At 43.8% G+C, this 19557-nt stretch overlaps 1 protein-coding gene across 1 annotated transcript in view; it reads left to right on the forward strand.

The window, feature by feature from the left end:
- srbd1 (S1 RNA binding domain 1) overlaps nt 1-19199 on the forward strand; it is a 74938-nt gene extending 55739 nt beyond the window's left edge. Inside the window, exons 18-21 of the mRNA XM_084470092.1 lie at nt 2540-2707; nt 3174-3317; nt 14520-14704; nt 18840-19199. Of these exons, the coding sequence (XP_084326218.1) occupies nt 2540-2707; nt 3174-3317; nt 14520-14704; nt 18840-19132 (790 nt within the window). The 3' untranslated portion in view covers nt 19133-19199. The remainder of the gene's footprint in view (nt 1-2539; nt 2708-3173; nt 3318-14519; nt 14705-18839) is intronic.
- The last annotated feature ends 358 nt before the right edge of the window (nt 19200-19557 follow it).

Below are 19557 nucleotides of genomic sequence, written 5' to 3' on the forward strand. Positions count from 1 at the left end.
AGGAATACACACAGACTTGTTGATGACAGCGTTCGCAGAGTTACACTGAGTGTTTGACATGAAGCTAGATAGATAGATAGTAACTTTATTGATCCCTAGGGGAAATTCAGGGTCCAAGTAGCTCAAAGACATAGAGACATCACACATAACATACACATAATAACACAAGCAGGATTATCAAAAAAAAGAGATCCTGGTAGAAAGGACCTATAGCAGCATAGAGATAAAAATGCAACAATAAATAATATGGACATTATACTGAATAATGTAAACATTTGGAGACACAAATAAACAGTCAATATTAAGGTTGAAGTGCATTAGTCCCAGCTGAGGTAGGGAGGGAGGGGCTGTGCAAAAAAAAAAATGAATTTGCCACGCCGTAGTGTGAACATTAACTATAAGCAGAACTAATCATCTTAAATAACTAAATCTCCCTGACATACCTTGATTGAACACAAAATGATGCATCAATATTTGTGAGTTTGTGTGGGTGTGTGTATTTCTTATATGCCATTACTAGAGGTGAACATTAATCAGGTCTTGTAGTGAGGTGAGGATTGCAGATTCTGCAGTTCAGTCACGTTGCTAGGTCGGGCGCTGTGTTCTCGTGCACAGTACATTAACACCAATTGGCTGAACTTAAAAACATTATGGCTTCTTGAAAATACATTGAGCTTTAAAGGCCTTGAGGATGAATGCAGGGTCCACCCCGTGGCCAATCACCACCACCATTTCTACATTGGAAAAACAACGAAGTGAGCCGTGTCTAAACGCGCCACACGTCAACACGCTGATGAGACAGTTGGCAGGGCAACCAGGGTAATGAGACAGTTGGCAGGGCAACCAGGTTAATGAGACAGTTGGTAGGGCGCCCAGACAGCAGCAACGTCACCCCGCAACAACATGCTGCTGTTTCCAGGAGGGACAAGCAGAACAGGTTGGAGGTGTTTTCCCTGTGATAAACCATTACTTCTCGCACACTTTTTGCCCGGACAGTGATTCCTGCCTTATACAGAAACAACACTAAAGAACATATTGACATGCTGTCAGAAAAGGCTTCTCTTGTGCCACTACAGACAGCTACACAATTTAAATATGGCCGACACGGAAAACCGATTCAAACTTTGATTTCATGTTGGATCTAAACGTTTCAAATGGAGCTTTTTTGTTTAAACGGGCAGTGTGTAGGATTTAGTGGATTCTAGCAGGGAGGTTGCAAATTGTAACCAACTGAAAACAACATAGGAGAAGCAGCAATGACCGCTACTGCCCATGAGGTGCCAGTCGGTACCTCCAAATCAACGTCGTCGATCAGTGGCAACTTCCTTGATAGTTTCATCAAGTTATTTATTCTGTTAAAGGTATAATTTATAATGTGGTTTCTACCGCTAGGGGTCACTCCATCAAAACAATAACAAAAGTCGTAGTTTGATGACCTCAGGAAGTAACCTACTTTTCTTCGACACCAGTCAAAGTTGTTTTCTTTGACACCATTGCCGGTAAAAATCAGGTTCACAGACAAGTTAATGTATTCAAGTAAAGTAATGTTAACCTGCAACTTTCCCATTAGTTGAGACTACTACCCAAACAGCCTTAGATAATGTTATTTGGGGAACCCAAAACATCTGTACTAAAGCAACATCATGAGCATGTACAATGTTGTTGTGACTTTATAAAATTACTTCACACATTAGTGTTTCCCACATAATTAGATTCTACTTCTAAAGTGTTTTTGGGTTGTATTTTTTAGTTGGAAAGATGTTCCCACTCTGAAGAACTGGAGACTTGATCACTGTGTGAGTCCTGTGTGTCTAGCGGTGTATTCCGGCCCAGGAGAAGGACGGACAGGCAGCAGCACTAAACAATTTAGAACATTGTAATCAGCTAGATCGCTATAGAAATATCATATTTCTACTGGATTACTGTTTTTGTATGTTTCCCCTGATGTTAAGGACATATAACGGAAATTGTAACAGACTATTACCCTGAATAAAACAGCAAACCTAGATTTCTCTGCTGGAACTGATGCATTTTTTATTATTTCAAAGGATTCTGTTTGTTTCCATGTCTAAATCGACAATTTATTTAATACAAGCGGTGAGCGTATATCAGTGTTCGACTTTGTAGTTCACTAGTGTGGACTATGAAACGGTTTCAATAGTTATTTTCCACACTATCGATGCACCATTACCAGCAGCGCCTTCTCGTTCTCTCCTCTCCGACAGCTGACACACACACAGCGCTACAGTGCCCACATCGCCTGCTCCCACTCACTCCTCGTGCTGTCTTTGGCAGTAACTCCTCACTTTACTGTAGTCATCCTGCCGTTGTACCTCGTAATCATGGTGTAGCCTTTTGGTGTGTTAGGGACTGCCTATCTTTTAATGAAAATAAAACATTGTATGCCCTCAATGTTGTGTGAATCTTTCCCTGTGGTATTGAAAATGGTATCGAATAGCGGTATTTTTCAAGGTATTGTATCAAAGTCAGTACATGCAGAGTGGTGCCCGCACTAGGTTTAACTGGTTGTGCTCCACAGGCATGTGTCGGGTCTGAACGCCGGGCGGGCGCGGAGCATCGCGGAGTGGAGGGAGAAGAACGGGCCCTTCTTCAACCGGGAGCAGCTCCGGCTGGTCAAAGGCATGGGGCCCAAGAGCTTCCAGCAGTGTGCCGGCTTCATCCGGATCAACCCACACAACCTGCACAGGTGCACGCACGCACGCACGCACGCACGCACGCACACACATATACACGCACACACACACACACACATATGCACACATGCACACGCACACACACACACACACACACACACACACACACACGCACACACACAAGCGCACACACACACAATGCACACACATCTACACACACATATGCACACGCACACACATATGCACACATGCACACATGCACACATGCACACATGCACACGCACACACACACACACACACATGCACACACACAAGCGCACACACACACAATGCACACACATCTACACACGCATGCACAGTCAGATTAATTTATTTATAATATATAAAAAACAGTACATTGTATAAATGATGAATTCAATTTTGTTGTCGGTCGGTCCCATGCCATGCAAAAGAACATGTGATACTCTGATCTACCTAAATATCTATTGATGTTAGTAACGTTGGGGTTCGTCTAAACAGGTCCTCTGTTAGCTGTGACACAGCTGCTCCAGAGAAGCCTGCGGTGAAGAAGAGCAAGGGGAAGGCTGGCACCAACATACCCTGCACACCAAACCCCCTAGACCAGACCTCCATACACCCCGAGTCCTACCATGTGGCTGAGAAGTAAGTCCCACACCACCACACCTCAGGCATGAAGTTAAAGTCTGTGAAGAATTCACAATTTATTAAAAAGACGCTCTCACAATGCTGTTTTCATATGGTATAGATATATATATTTGTAAGGGATAATGTATAGAATGCCGGTGATTATCGGGAAAATAAGAAGCGGAGGTGTCTTGCTTCGCCCTGAAGGGGCTTATTTTCGATAATGACCGGCGACGTTCTATACATTATCCTGCCTATTACACGGCTACTTGCCAAAACTAAAAAATAGCTTCACATGGTGTGTCTTTTTACAATTACCATTCGTAGTGTTGATCAGCAGAGAAATAGTCCACCAAAGACGTTGACGTCGCTTAGCAACCGAATATGCCGGGGTTGATAAGTTACCGGACTACTTGCCGAGTGATACGAAAGACGTGAATCAGAGATGTGAATCATGCTTAGCTACGGTCATTATCGAAAAATAATTTACCGCCGGAATTCGGGCTGGCCCATGCAAGTGACCGGAGCGTTCCACCGCACTGAGAAGAGCCGTGTAATACCGTGTTATGTCCCACGTAGGCATATGGGGACGTTAGACCCCAGACTCACACGCACACCATGACCACCACCACATGGTGTGCTTCAATGTGGGTGTAATCGACCTGACGGCTGCGTTTACTTGAAGTGACGCCTCCGCTGGATGTCCACACATGCGTCTCCAGAACGTTATGCCCTCTGAAAGAGCTCGTCACGTGCATGTCCGTTTGTTGTTTGGCTGTTCGGTCATGGTTTTCTTCTACCTATGTCTGGATCCCAGTAAACGTTGTGGTCACAATGTAATACGGGCAGAACTGTTCTGCTGTGGGTCGATTGTCATATTCTATTGGAAATTTGTTTCCAATAGCAAAGAAATAGGATTCGATGTGTTCAAATGAGACAGATGAGGTGTCTTTGCGAATTCTGTCACTTTACAGTCACATGTAACGTGCATGACTGATTATCTGAGATGGAAGTGTTTATCTTTTTCAAAAGTAATGTAAAATCATGTTTTATTTATTGTAATCATTAGTCATTTTAGGACCTATAAGATAGTCTCCAGTGGCTGTTTTGCTGGTTGACCGCAAATCCTACACCACATCACTGCATATATGCAATATGTGCACGCACACACGCATATGTGTTGCCGTTAGACCCAAGACCACGTGACCACGCCTTATTTCCACATGATCGTTACAAGCTCTAAAGGTTTGTGTGACCTGCGATTTCCGAACACAGCTTCCAGTCACACTGTATGTGTGACTAGGTTTTCCTGAAATAAAAAGGGTTATTTCTGTTTAATATTTTCAGACACAGCATTTATAGACTAAGTACTAATTTTTATTATAATAATTGGTCGTTATGGGGCTAACAGGATAGTAAGCGGTGGTTGTTTTGCTGGTTGATCATGGTTTTCTTATATTTATGTCTGGAACTATGAAAACCTTGTGGTCGCTACAATTCAAGGCTTTATTGGGGGAGGATTGTCTTAAGTAGATAACATTTGAAAAGTATTTGATTCATGTCTCAAATTAGATATGTGAGGTGTCTCTTGGAATTGAATGAAATTCATATTTTTCTGAGTTTTAAATATGTTTAGTTAAATTATTATAATTGCCTCCTCTGCAGCCATTTATTATGTATGCACACACACACACACACACTTTGTCTCTTATGTCTGAGTAAATCAAATCACAGCCCACACTAGGCTACCCAGCCCCATATGAACGAGTGTCAAACTGAACCTAATTACTTACTGAAAACAAGCCTTGGATGGTTTGGTAATGCTGACATGAGTGTGTGTGTGTGTGTGTGTACATGTAGTTTTGTGTTTTCATTATGCATTTATGTGCACTCGTTTAGGCCTGCTCATGTATATTGTTGTTTTAGATATTAAAACACACTTAACATCTGCCCAATACTGACACTGGCATATGTTACTGTGTGAGTCTGCGTGTGTGTATGCTTCCAGGTTGTTTGCAGCTGCAGTCACTCAGCTGTGTTTAGTCTACATCAGGTCTGTCACTAGTGGCTCTCAGCATGCCGCTCCGAGTGCTGATGGGTTTAATGGCTGCTGCGCTCCCGACTCCACTCTGTGTTCCTCTATGCAAATAGGATGATGTGCTGACTCTTACAGTGAAAGCCAACCCCCTGTTTCAGCTCACATTCAAACCACAATGAGATTTAAAAAAAAACAAAAAAACGGGAACTTGGAGTTCTCCAATGGATTCGGGGGGATCGTGTTCTCCCCATGGTTAAGACCGAAGGCAGCTTTGTGATACTTTTTTAGTAGCCTACGGTTGTTTTGTATGAGTAACATTGTTTCACATTTATTTCTGTTCATTTGTGTTTGCTAAATGAACACACTGGCAGTATTATCAGCATTGCTGACTATATCTTTCCACTGTTTCAGACTGGCCTTCCTGCGGTAATAATTGTGTACAAAGGAGCCGCTGGCTCCCATTGCTCAGCCACTGCTTGTGTAGTTGATGAGGTGGTTCACGAACAGTCGGAGGTAGTCTTCAAGACCCTCATGCTCTCAATGTCGCTCTTATTTCAGTAACAGTTATAAAATGGCAACGATTCCTTACATATAGACATATAATGTTTCATTTTTAAAACTAAAATATACTATTTTGGTTTCACTGCCCATTTTAAGTTTGCTTCTTGTTACTAAAGGTATTTCTGAGCGTGTAGTCAGTGTGGACGTTCTTTTATAACGTCTCCCTGACACATTTTCTACTGCGTTTATGTTCACATAGCTTCTGAAAATGCCAGGTCTCTCTCCTCCGTGCTCGCTCTGCGGCTCTCTCTCTTTTATCGCCCCTACTCGTTCTCTACCTCACCCGGTTCATATCCCGCTCTGTTTGTTTTCTCTCCTCGCCGTTCAGCCTCATCTACTGCTAAACCAGGCAGAAAACTCTTCCCCCCCCCCCCCCCCCTGTCGGTCTCACTCTGCGGTGTGTGTTCTCTCAGCTCCCTATGGTTTGTGAATACTACTGTTCCGATGGGGCCCTCTTAAATGTCAATCATCATTACTCACACTCATGTCTGTGTGTGTGTAAAAAAAAAAAGTGTATTGGGGTGAAACACACATGCACTGCTGCCTGTCTGCCAGGTGCTTCAGAGTGTGTGCTCCTGCATATGTTCAAACTGCCGACACAGAATCATGGAAAACGATGAATGTTGTTACCTGGGGGTCTCATGACAGATTCTTTCAGCCGGGGCCGCGTCCTTGACCAGCGGGACCCCACCCACCCGCCGACCAGCGGGACCCCACCCACCCATCTGTGGCTGGATCAGGCTCAGTGTGCTCAGTGTCGCCGGGCTGTTTCTCAGGCCCCGTCCACACGGACGAAAAACGATCTTTTTCCCTCCGTTTTCCTTTGATGCGTTTCAGGAATATCTCCGCGAAGACGGACTCATTGCGAAAACTCATCGAGCTGTAGAAACGCTGTAGTACATATTCAAGGCCACTGTGTGGCGCTGGTTCTACACAAAAAAGAGTGGAGCGCATCAGGCCTGTGCGCTGTATACCAACATACAGTCGAGGAGGAGAAAGCAGTTGTTAAACCTTTGGATTGAGCAGAAATACTTTTTAATGTACTTTTAGTAATCAAAGCTACAAAAATAATTCAACGCAACTCTAACGTCGCCCAGCTGGTGGGGTGGGGGGGGGGATGACGTCATCGTTTGCGTTTCAGGCGTCCACACAAATCCTAAAATGAAAACGCATAGGTCCGTTTTTATCTTATCCACCTTGGGACCTGGTTTCAGAAAAGTGTGTTTTCGGGCACCGAAAACCCGGGTCCGTCTGGGCGGTCGAGCCAAACGCAGAAAGACTTTTCACAAAAAAAAAATGGTTCCGTGTGGACGGAGCCTCAGTGTCACTCCTCCAGTAGTGATAGGCCTGCGTTCAGATGTTGAAGTGATAAATGAGGTGAATCTGTGGTCGGATGGAAGGGGGGGGGGCGGCTGTGGAACAAAAGAAGCAAGGACAAAAGGGAGGAACGGAACAAGGAGACCAGTGAAGTGCTCAAATCAATGGAATATTTTATTACGGCTCTGTTGCGTCTTATTTTTTCCGTGCGCGCGCGTGCGTGTGTGTGTGCGCGTGCGTGAGCATGTCTGTGTGTTGGCATGTGTCGAGATTCCTGTGGATGTGCATTTGCATGGTCCATGTTGATTTATGCACCCTTCTCGGTAGGTACGTGTGTGTGTGTGTGTGTGTGTGTGTGTGTGGGCGGGTGTGAGTTTCCGAAAAGCATATCAGGTTCATCACATTAAAGCAACTGGATCCTCAATTACAGCTCACAGCCCACACATCATTCTTGTTTGTAACGATATCCTCTCATGCACACACATGAGCACACACATGCACACAAAGTTCAGCCCTATGCACAATAAGGCATTTATTTTATGCTGGACAAAAATGATTATTTATCTTGTGAATTTCTGATTACCGTTCACAGAAATGCAAACTGGAAACATGATAACATATCACGTGTTGTTCCTCATATGTTGTTCCTTTCAATTGTACTCATTTGTGTGCTAGGCATTGACAACAAGCGCAATGGCTTGGGAGCACAACAACTTAGGTTTACGTACAAGTTATTACTTTTACCAAATATTACCAGTGATATTCTCATCCATGCCCAAAAACACAAACTTCTATTTGCGTAGGAGAAAAGTGTTCAACCATTAAAACCGTCACGTGTTTTCTTGCTGAACCTCCTAGCGATGTCTCCACCACGGCGCGCGTTGCTCTGTGCGTGTCTCCCCTGCGGCGCCTCCGGCTTCCTCCCCAGCCCCGAGGTCACGCCTGTTTAATTAGAACGGGTCTGTGGGTGTGAGTAACTTGTGGGTCCGTGCTAAACCCATCGTCTGACTGGCTTCTGGGACCCAGACCACAGTACAAGACTCAACACTGGCCGGCCTGGGTCACGGAGTGTGAAGAAGAGTCCATGTGATCACAATGCTGATAGGAGGTTAACACAGTCTTTATGCAACATGCTATACATTGACAGGCTTCATGAAGGGGAACGTAGTGGAGCAATATAATGGTTATTATTTTCCCTTGGCAAATTCATACTTAATTGAGTACTCAATGTTGGGTTTGGATCAAAACGGTTTTATTGCAATTTAATTGGGATATATTGTGAAATATTGAATACTCATGTTTATCATTGGTGGCACTGACTACAGAGAGCAACTCTACATGGGGGAGGGGGGTCATTCTAGAGCAACTATTCATATAATGCTAAACAGAGGTTTTTTTCATAACAAGGAGGTGCCACTGAGGTGAGAGTATCATGATATTTAGTATTGGTGGACTCTTTGGAAAATCATTCATCATTTGATACAGAAGAGAGTCACAGAACAAGAAAAACTGTCTTTGATGTGAGATAATGTGTGTGTGCTAGATTCTATATGTCAGTGGAATCTAGTCAATCAAGTTGGCCATCCAACCAAAGCCCACATACACACACACACACACATTTAGGGCGCACTCACACTAGGCAATCTGTACCGTGCCAGAGTACGTTTGCCCCCTAAAGTCTAGATCGTTTGGCTAGTGTGAGCACGCCATCCGTACTCATGTACAGTTAAGTTCCACGGCCTCAGTACACTTCGGAGAGGTGTGGTCAGGCCACAGTACAGATGCTAATGAGCCGGCACACGCACGGATACGCAACCTATATGTACAAGAGGCCACCGTACTCAGGCCAGCGGCACAGTGGGGGGGGGGACAATCCTCCTCCAGGTGTGTCTTGGTCTCCCTCCACCACGTTACCCTGTGTTCCACTGCAGGGCTTCTTTACTTCCACTTCGGTCGCAGGTTGCTTTACTCTGTCCCACAGCTCTTCGTTCTTTATTTTATCAGGACGTCTGATGTTAAGAATACGTCTGAGGCAGCAGTTGGTGAAGACTTGTAGCTTGTTCAGGAGGTTCTTTGATGTTTTCCACGTCTCAGGTCCGTAGAGAATATGGTTTTTATGCCTGAGTTGAACACACATTTACACACAAGGATTATGTGCAGTGGGTTTGGACCTGCTGGTGGGATAAATGACACCCACCTGGATAAATGATATGATGCACACATACAACACACGCAAACATGCCCCCCCCCCCCCCCCCACACACACACACACACACACACACACACGCACACCCACACCCACAATGTCCGGCCACTGATGCCATCCTGGTGCAGGATACTCGGTTCATTATTCCTCTGCATTTTCCTTTTTCCTTTCTTCTAATTTGCCTCCTGCTTTGTCTTCTCTCCGGCTCCTCTTTTGGTCCATCTCCTCCTCCTCCCACCACCACTTCATCATCACCATCCTCTGTGTGTGTTTCTCTAAACAGATTCCTGTGATAGACGGTTATTTCCTCTGTTCATCGTTCAAAGTCATGCTGAGGTGTCCTATGGAAAGACAACTAGCCTCTAGCTGATGTTTTAGTGAGTGTGAGGTATTGACTGTAATGCTGTTTGTACAGCTGGACACAATACTGACTCTGTGATTACTTGATCAACTCCGCTATTTATTACTCTTTCAGTCTTAATATTTGTGTTTTTCATTGTATTGTTTTATTTCTTGAAGGTATAATATGAATCATTTTCCCATTTAAATATCTTAAAACGACTAGAGCTATGTTATATTTATTGATATGAGATATATGATCATCAAACCTGTCATTGTGTAATGGTGTAGGATGGCCACCTCTTATCCCATCCAATCAGTTGCATTTAAAGAACGAGAAATCCAGTGACCGCGGTCAGAAAGGGTTCTGTAATGGTGGATGACCATGTTTGAGTTGGAGACATTTGTCTGGTCCAGTTAATTACCACAGCGTCTTATCACCATTACACTGCACACATTGCACCCCCTAACTCCAAGCCCTGTTGAGTAGAAAAACGCTGGCTTTGGAGGAGCACAATGTGTCAAAAGCCCCATTTCTAATTTGAATAAATGAGGTTAAATTGGGGAGTGATCTGCCATGGTGCCATGGCAAAATGTCAATTGTGCTGCTCTCCTAGACAGGGCTTTAGCTGCGGTACGATTTAGCTTCAATTTAGCCAGCATTCAGCTTCCATTTCGCCCACAGTGACGGGCTCCCGTTGAGGCATCGAGGCGTTGTGTTTCCTCTTGGTTGGAGTGTACCAGGAGGTACGACGGCGGAGGTAGTAGAGCTGGCAGGAGCCTCCTCATTCACAGCTGTCTCAGACATAGTTGGTACACAAGCTGAGTCGAGTTACATTCCTGCTGTGGCTCCCACTGCACAATGTGCACACGGCCCTCAGTGTGTCTCTCCTAGTGTGTGCGCCGGGCGCATCGTCCCACCTGTCCTATCCGTCACAAGATGGGGGACAGCTGCAAAGCCTCTTTGGCGTCAGGCTGCCGTGGCGATTGCCCTCCGCAGCATTGCCCAACTGGTTCAGACCTACACATTCATGTCTGTCAACGATTGAAACATTACATTAACTTAACCAGGGACCCGACACACAAGGACCACATAGTTCACACGTCTCGTATGTACACCAAACAATCAGAATCCTCCAGAGGGCAACAGCTTTGCATTCTCCTCATGGCCACTGCTGTCTGGCTCTCTGCATGTAGACTAAATAAATGTGTGTGTGTTTAATAAATGATTTCCACTAAAGACGTGTGGCGGGTAGCCGTGCTGTAGCATTTAGTGTTGGAGACGCTGTCTATCTTTTTTATTTTTTTCACTCCTCTCTAATGCTTTCTTAATGTTTTTTTTAACTAAACAGCTAAACTACTTATTTTCCTTTTCCTTTCTCTCTGGCTTTTCCCTGCATCTCCCTTCTGTTTTTCGGACTAGTCTCTGGGCTCTGGCTCAGTCGACAGGTGACTTGGCACACACACACACTCTGCAGCCCAACTCGGATCACCATTAAGACTATTTTATCAACAATGTCACAAACAGGCGAGCATGCATGAACCCTCACACCCACATGGACATACAAAACATTTCTCTCACACACACAAACACACACATTTAGATATGTAAATGATTGAAGAGGGGTTGAGCTTCGTTTAGTTCAAACTTATATTTTTTATTTTTCATGACATTCACATCCTTGAATGTGTATTATTAAAGACATAATGCAACCATGCTGCAAAGACTGCAGTGGAACAAATGGAGCTGACGAGCTAGGGTAGCTGACACCTTTATCCAACCTCATTTAACACACACTTATTTAGTGACTGCAGATTATTCCACACCCAGGAAAAAAGGACCATAGAAACAGAGAATAGGACTTCAGCACTGGAGATGCTGCTCATCCTGTTGAGAGCAAGCTAAAAGCATTGGAAAAGCAGGTGTTTGACCCGAGGGAACATATTGACGACTTTGAATACATGCAAGAGAAATAACACTTGCATTGTGGGACACACAGAGGACATCCTCTACCCTGCCTTACTCAGGGTCACGTACCCTGGCACGAACACATTCTGTGACCCAGCAGCAATGGGGGAATACCTACATTTGCTGGATATGACCTGAAAGAGGATAACCATTGAATTCCGGACTTTATTTCCTACGGATGGATCTTGGTTTATTGTTATTCGAATCACGTTTCACTTCTACAATGTCACTTTAAAAGCTGATAATGTGTGTTTTATGGGGAGTGACAACTTTAAATGAACACACCTGGAATGTAAATGGTGTCCATACACCATACAAACAGAAAGGTCTTAGCTTAAGATAGATGGGGTAGATATTATGCTTCTGCAGGAGACCCAGTTAAATGTTACTGAACATTTAAAATTACAGCAAAGGGGACAGGTTTGGGAAGGTATTAAGTTCTACCTTTACACCAAGAAGGAGAGGTTTGGCTATTTTATTTTGGAAAAAACATTTAAATGTACAAACTGCATTAAGGACACAGGCAGACTCTCTTTAATTGTTAGAAGTGTATTTTATGGAGAATAAATTGCTATCATAAATGTCTACGACCCTCTGGTCATCCCAGTGAGTTCCTAGATAGCGTGTTCTCTAAAATGTCAGCTCTAAATGTCAGGAACTCTTTTCTACACAGAGGTTTTAAGTGCCATTTAAACCAATTATGGACAAGTTTCAATTAAGCAGACCGTCTCTCTCCACCCAGGCCAAGATTGTAACGACTTCAGAAATCACTCATCAAAGATTGTTAATGCCCTTTGTTAAGATTTGGATTACATACTTGTATGGAGACTAATATTTATTTAATTGAAGGTCAGGGTACAGTAAAGGCCTGAGGAGTGTGCCTCCTACAGGCCAATCTCATGACCAGACACTGATCTGAAATGGAGGACCAAACAGCTATTATGCTAGGTCCTTACTCATGTAAAAATATTTGCATGTTACTGAAAACAATTCAGTCTTTTCATCAGCAGTCCAAAGATGGTCTTGTTGCCTCGTTGAATGCGTAAACGGCATTTGGCCGCTTTGAATGGCTTATCTGTATCACACGTTATATTAATTTGGTCTAGCGGACAATTTATTGTGTGGGTCAGGTGATCTCCCAATTTCCTCACTCAAAGAGGAACAGGGCTGTCCTCTTTTGCCTCTCCTGTTAGCTCTGGCCATAGGGGCTACGGCCGAGGCAGTTCTAACAAACGGTGACATAAATGGCCTCACAATAACCAACAGACTACATCCTCATGAAGTCCTGTTTTTTATGACTAGAGCTGAGGAATCCACTTCCACCCTTATTAAGACCATCAGCAAGTTTAGTGCCTTTTCAATATTCATTATTTCTGTTTTATTAATAAGAACGTTCTTCTCATTTCCTGGCTGTGCAATGTTGCTCCTTTTGAAAATGAACATTCTACCTAGATTACTAGGTAGAATGATTCAGATTCTGATCCCGATGATTCAAATTTCTTCTCTAATAAAACCATCAGAAACCTGAATTCCTGGTTTATGTTATGTCATATGGGCTACAAAGAGGCATCTCCTCAAAACGGCAGCATTACAGCTCCTCTTCAGAGGGTGCGCTTGACCTGCCTGACATCCAATGCTATCAGCTAAGTGCTCACCTACACACTTTATATCTGACTGGGTGCATGAAGAGCCCTCATATATATTGTTTGATACAGAATGCTCGATAGAAAGATAGAATATGTAATTTCCAGGGGAAGGTTGGTGGTTCAAGGTGCATATTGGATCTTCTATGTCTGGTGGTTAAACTGATGCAGTGAAGGCTGAATCCTCTTCATTTGTCTGTTCTGCATTCGGTCTTAAATGAAACGGCTAAGGATCATTAACTGATGGTGGAGCTGTATGTGTAGCCCACAGAAACACACATGCTGACATGTAACTTGTCTGCTGCAGGGAAACACAGACACGCAAACTCTCACTCGCACGTGCGCACACAACACAACACATCACACACACACCCCTGCTTCTTGTCACAATTTAACTGAAATTCTCATTCATTCACTGTTCCAGTTGGTTGTGTTGTTAGAAGTTGGATATTGTTTGAGGGTAATAATAATGTGACTCTCCATAGGATGAATCACTCTTCCTCTCTGCTGGCTGCTCTCTCGGTTCTGTCATACTCTTACACTAACCACATCCCAGACAAGCTCAAATCATTGTGTGATTTATATCCAAATGTGTTTTTTACTATCAAGTACAGTTTTTTTTAAATGGGACCAGGTCATTATAGTAAGGCTCAGTAATAATAAGGAATTAAAACACTATACAGAAACTAATGAACAAAACTCTGTGGTCATCATGTTACTTGGGCAGAATACAAAAGAAGATTCTTTGGGATTTCACCTTTTAAACAATGGTACTTATTAGTGTGCATTTTTATAATATAATCAAATACAATAAACATACTAGTTGTTTATTAACTACTAGTCTTGCGTAAAAATGTATACATACTTAAGAAAAGGGCAATTAGGAGGTCTCATCAATTCCTTTTTGACTGAACAATGAGCCAGGTCCTTTTGTTTTGTCTCGGGGGTCCTGTTTTGTTGATGTATTTTGCTTTGTGTTTCTAAACTTAAAAATGAATAAATATATATACTATATATATATGTATATAGAATTTTAATTAGATTTAATTAAATTAATGATCTAATTAATTGTCATATTCAATTATTTTTGTTAGTTTGAACCAATGTAGACTTGTCCCTCACAGCCCTGTCTGCTTGGCCTCTTCAGATTGGTGTCCCTGGTCGGTGGCAGCATGGGCCAGATCGGCAGCGAGGGGCTGCGGAGTCGTGTGGAGACCCAGGTTCGGGCCAGCGGCCTGGAGCACCTGACCAGGACTCTGGACACCATCCCCGAGACGCTGCAGCTCATCGTGGAGGGCCTCACCCAGCCCCCCGGCTTTGACATACGCCAGGGTAAGACAAGGCAGTAGTCATCCAGAATACTAGGGCTGGGCTTTTTAGTTTGCATGCCCTTGAATAATGCTAGGGCTGGGGTGCAATTTCATTGAAACTTTGCACAATGTCACGTCTTAATTGGAGCTTAAAGCTTAAATCAAAGCATCCATAAAGTAGCATGCCATGGGATCTTTAAGTGGATTGTTACGTATGAGAGCAATCACATGGGCCCCACCATACAGCTGTGCTGTAATATTCTGCCACTGCTCCGTACCTTGGCCTGCATCGCAGTGCATTGAGCTTGAGCATTGCTGTTTCAATCTCAATGTTTGAACAATGGTAAAATATATAAAAACACTTAACCTTGATAGTCCACACTTCCAGCAATTTACATCAATTTATTATCCGTTGCGCGTATCAATATTGTTTCCGTTTGGTTTCCGTTGAGTCCATCTCCAGACATGTTTCAGTTGAATATCATTTAGCATTTCTCATTTGTGTCCAGTGCGATTTGTAAGTGCCATCAACTTCATTTTCAACATATTTTCAGTAATTTCACCTGACTTTTACTTGCATATCAATAGAATATCCACCATATCTACATCCATCTACTCAGTATCCTAAAGTATTAAAATAAGTGAAGATAAAACGTAAAAATCAGCATTTCATATGAAAGTTAACAGTGCGTGTCTAAAGTCTATCAGTTAGCAAATCCAAAATAACATAATTTGGACTATCCAATGAAGTGAAACACCCCTAACCATTTTCACCAATGGCGTTTACGCAAACTGACGCGACAAGTTGGGAATCATTTAGGACAGTATCTCAGAATGCCGTGAGCAGCATTCACTTCTATCTTGCAAATTATTCTCCAGGAATTGACCTGTCGCTAAGCTCCGCCCTTAGAACGCAGATGAGCCAATGACATTCCAGCCAACTATACTCTATACAACTCCATTGAAACCAACAGGGAGGAGGCATAATATAACAATTTAATGGTGGATTTATGCTGTTTGTGTAAAAATAAATAAACATGGTCAAACGATGTGCTTGGGGAGCATGTAACACGGACAGTCAGTATCCCGAGAGGCTGCAGAATGGGGTGTATTTCATCCCTTTTCCAAAGCCACAACGGGACAAGAAAGAGTGTGTAATGTGGATCAGACTGTGCGGCAGGTCAGAATACCAACTGAATTGAAGCTTGTTACCTTCTGTATGTATTTTAAAGTTTTGAACATACCCCTCCATAGTGTAATGTCGTCCCTTTCGATTGATCCTGGAAGAAATTAAATCCTTTTTCGCCCAAAACTCCTCCAAAACCTGCTTTGATATACAGTCAGCTGACATTTTTCCATATGTTTTTGTTATCGAGTCTGGTTTGTTTGTCCGAGTATGTCACGGTAACGACGGGGGCGCGACAGCGGCAGGTCAATTGTGGCAGATTTCTTCAAACACTCTGGTTTGGGTTTGCCTCTGAAAAACCTCAGTTTGGAGGGCCATTTAGCCCTACTACTCAGCCCTACTCCTCTATCCAAACGAGAATCTGGACACCCTGCAAGTAGACAAACAAAATGGAGGGGTAGGGCTAAATTGTAGGGACAAGGGGTGAATCGGGATTGAGTGTTCAGTAAATGTTCATGTAGTTGCATATCAACAAACTATAAATTGTAAACTAACTCAAGTTTAGAGCAAGTAATTTTCTCCCCCTCAAATCCTATATCCTCCCTCCAAATCCGTCCCCCCTCACTGTTGTAGACGGATGTTCGTGGGCATTGTAAAAAAGACATTTGTCAGTAAGATCCCTCTTCTTTAGGGACTTTTAAGAAAACACAATTGTCCAAGTAACAAATATCTGAAAAAAAATATTCTTCCCGCAAATGTTGTTCTTTTTCTTCTGATGTAGACTGTTAACTGTCTGTGTCAGGTTTTAAAACAGTCTGAGAGCTGGGTCTACGGTGTGCTCTTGTGCCATCTCATAATGGACATATCATGCGTTGGAACATGAGCCGGTTGGTTCAGGTGCAGTCCTGTGGAGGCTGCAACACGCGCTGTTGGCCTCACGGCGGGATGGCTCCAGCAGCATGTTTGATGTGGAACGGAGGTTTTGGTCTTTATTTTGAGACACGGGAAGGGTCCCAAGATAGCCATAAATGCGATAAATGCGTTTCTCTGCAAAAATGTAATAATAATGTACCCCTAGTTTACCCGTCCGCAGGAGAAACATCCACGTTTGTCATTAAAGGCTTGTTGAGTTCATGACAGACATTTGAGGAACCAGGTTCTTGATGGTTTCTGCCCACTTGAGGGCATTCATCCAATAAACATTTATTTCTTGCAAAGTAAATATTAGGCACAAAAGGATATTACATTACCACAGTCGAGAGACGTGTTGTCGGTGGTGATAGAGTCACGACTCCCATCTCACGTTGAAAGGTCACACACACACACATAACAAATCATTGAGTTGAATGGGACTGAAGGAAGCGGAAGCTCATTGCATTCACATGAGTTAAAAAAAAGAAAATCACGAGAAAATGATCTTTTTTTTAATAATTATATATAATTACGAGATAGTTATCTCGTAATTATGAGATAGTTATCTCGTGATCATGAGATAATGCCATGATTATGAGATATTATCTCATAATTATGAGATAGTTATCTTGTTATCATGAGATAATGTCATGATTATGAGATACTATTTCACAATTATGAATTTTTTTTACTCATGTGAATGCAATGAGCTTCCTGTAGGACTGTACACATGTAAAAAAGAGTTTAAAAAAATCGCAATGGACTGTAGGACTGTACAGGACTGTACACATGTACAGTCCATTGCGATTTCCATTTTGAGAAAAGTCGACATTAATTGTATTGGCACCGAGGTTGATTTTTTTTACAGCTCTCGTCAGCGAATATAAGAGGTAACAGCCTACTTATGTTTCTCAACACAATGTTCCTACTGCATCCATAGTGGTCAACTATATTCATAGACCCATAATTATCACTTTGTTATATTTATTGATCATCCATAGTGGTCAACTATATTCATAGACCCATAATTATCACTTTCTGTTATATTTATTGATCATTCATCTCATGCACTGTGGGACGTGAATATAGGCTGCTTTTGATACCATCAAGCAGTGCAGTTGTGTTTCTATGGACGGGGGATAGCCTGTTTTAGTTATTGAACTGAGAAACTTAACGTCTCCAACACACACTCATCATAATCCGTCTCATACGCCAAGTCGCTAGACTATTTTACACTTGGATTAAAAAGTGAAACTTTGAATCTGAATCCTCTTAATACATATTTTGGATATTTTGGTGACGGTTCAGAGCATCAGCTTATCTGCACTAGGCTGAGGATTCCATCCATCTTTTCACCTGCGCAATTATTCTAGGTGTATGCCAATGTAAATAGTTTTTAACTTGCTCGCATTGTGTCACGATAACGGCGCTTTATTTCTATTGCATTATTTATTTTATTTTTGCCTGTACAATTATTGGGGAAACACAGATTTTCGAAGAATGCAGTGATGATGTTAGAACAATTGTCAATGACAAATGTCATTTTTGATGATTTTTTTTTAATCAAGTTTCAAATGTTATTTGCATCAAATGATTACATAATCTATGTTACTATGTATTATAAAAAAAAATAGGATTTCACTTTTCCTGTAGGCTTTAGTTCACTGTTCAGTTGCTGCTCAATACCTTTGGGACCCTGGCTGTAACTCAGTAAACAGATGGCCCAAGGCTACCGAATGAAATCTGTGGGGGAAGATAATTGGTGCTGACTATTTCCTGGAGCGCCAGCCTCACTTGTTTGTCTTAATGCGGAAAGGAAAGGATCTCTCAGAGGCAGTGGAAAGTGGGGTGGACGTGGAGGCTGAGGCATACGTTAGCGCACGGAGGCAAACATTAGAAACTGCTCGTAATGAGATATCTATTCATGTAATTGATTTGCTTGCCACCTTACTACTGTATCCTATTCTTTTCTCACACCCATTCATCAATCATCTTCTCTCCCTTTTTGCTGTGTCACATTTCCCTCTCTCCTCCTCCTCCTCCCTCCTCCTCCTCCCTCCTCCTCCTCCCTCCTCCTCCGTCCTCCTCCTCCTCCTCCTCCGTCCACGTCCTCTCCCAGGGTTCGAGCAGGCAGACTTTAAGCGCGGGGTGGTGTCCATGCGGGACCTGCGGGTGGGGGCGGTGCTGACGGGCCGGGTGGAGAACACCGCCCTGTTCGGGGCCTTCGTGGACATCGGCGTGGGAAAGTCGGGACTGATACACAAGAGCAACATCACCGCGGACCGGCTGCCCCCCAGCAAGCGGGGCCGCAGCCTCTTCCTGGGCCCCGGGGAGAGGGTGGAGGTACGGGTCCTCAACGTGGACCAGCAGAGGGGCCGCATCGGCCTGGACCTGCTCAGGGTCCTCCAGTAGGAGGCTGGCCCTCCCCAGACTCCTCCAGGAGGAGCTGGACCTCCCCTCCCCAGACTCCTCCAGGAGGAGCTGGACCTCCCCTCCCCAGACTCCTCCAGGAGGAGCTGGACCTCCCCAGACTCCTCCAGGAGGAGCTGGACCTCCCCAGACTCCTCCAGTAGGAGGCTGGACCTCCCCAGACTCCTCCAGGAGGAGCTGGACCTCCCCAGACTCCTCCAGGAGGAGCTGGCCCTCCCCAGACTCCTCCAGGAGGAGCTGGACCTCCCCAGACTCCTCCAGGAGGAGCTGGACCTCCCCAGACTCCTCCAGGAGGAGCTGGCCCTCCCCAGACTCCTCCAGGAGGAGCTGGACCTCCCCTCCCCAGACTCCTCCAGGAGGAGCTGGCCCTCCCCAGACTCCTCCAGGAGGAGCTGGACCTCCCCAGA

Source organism: Micromesistius poutassou (genome assembly GCF_964030765.1).
Source record: "Micromesistius poutassou genome assembly, chromosome: 7".
NCBI classification, from domain to species: Eukaryota; Metazoa; Chordata; class Actinopteri; order Gadiformes; family Gadidae; genus Micromesistius; species Micromesistius poutassou.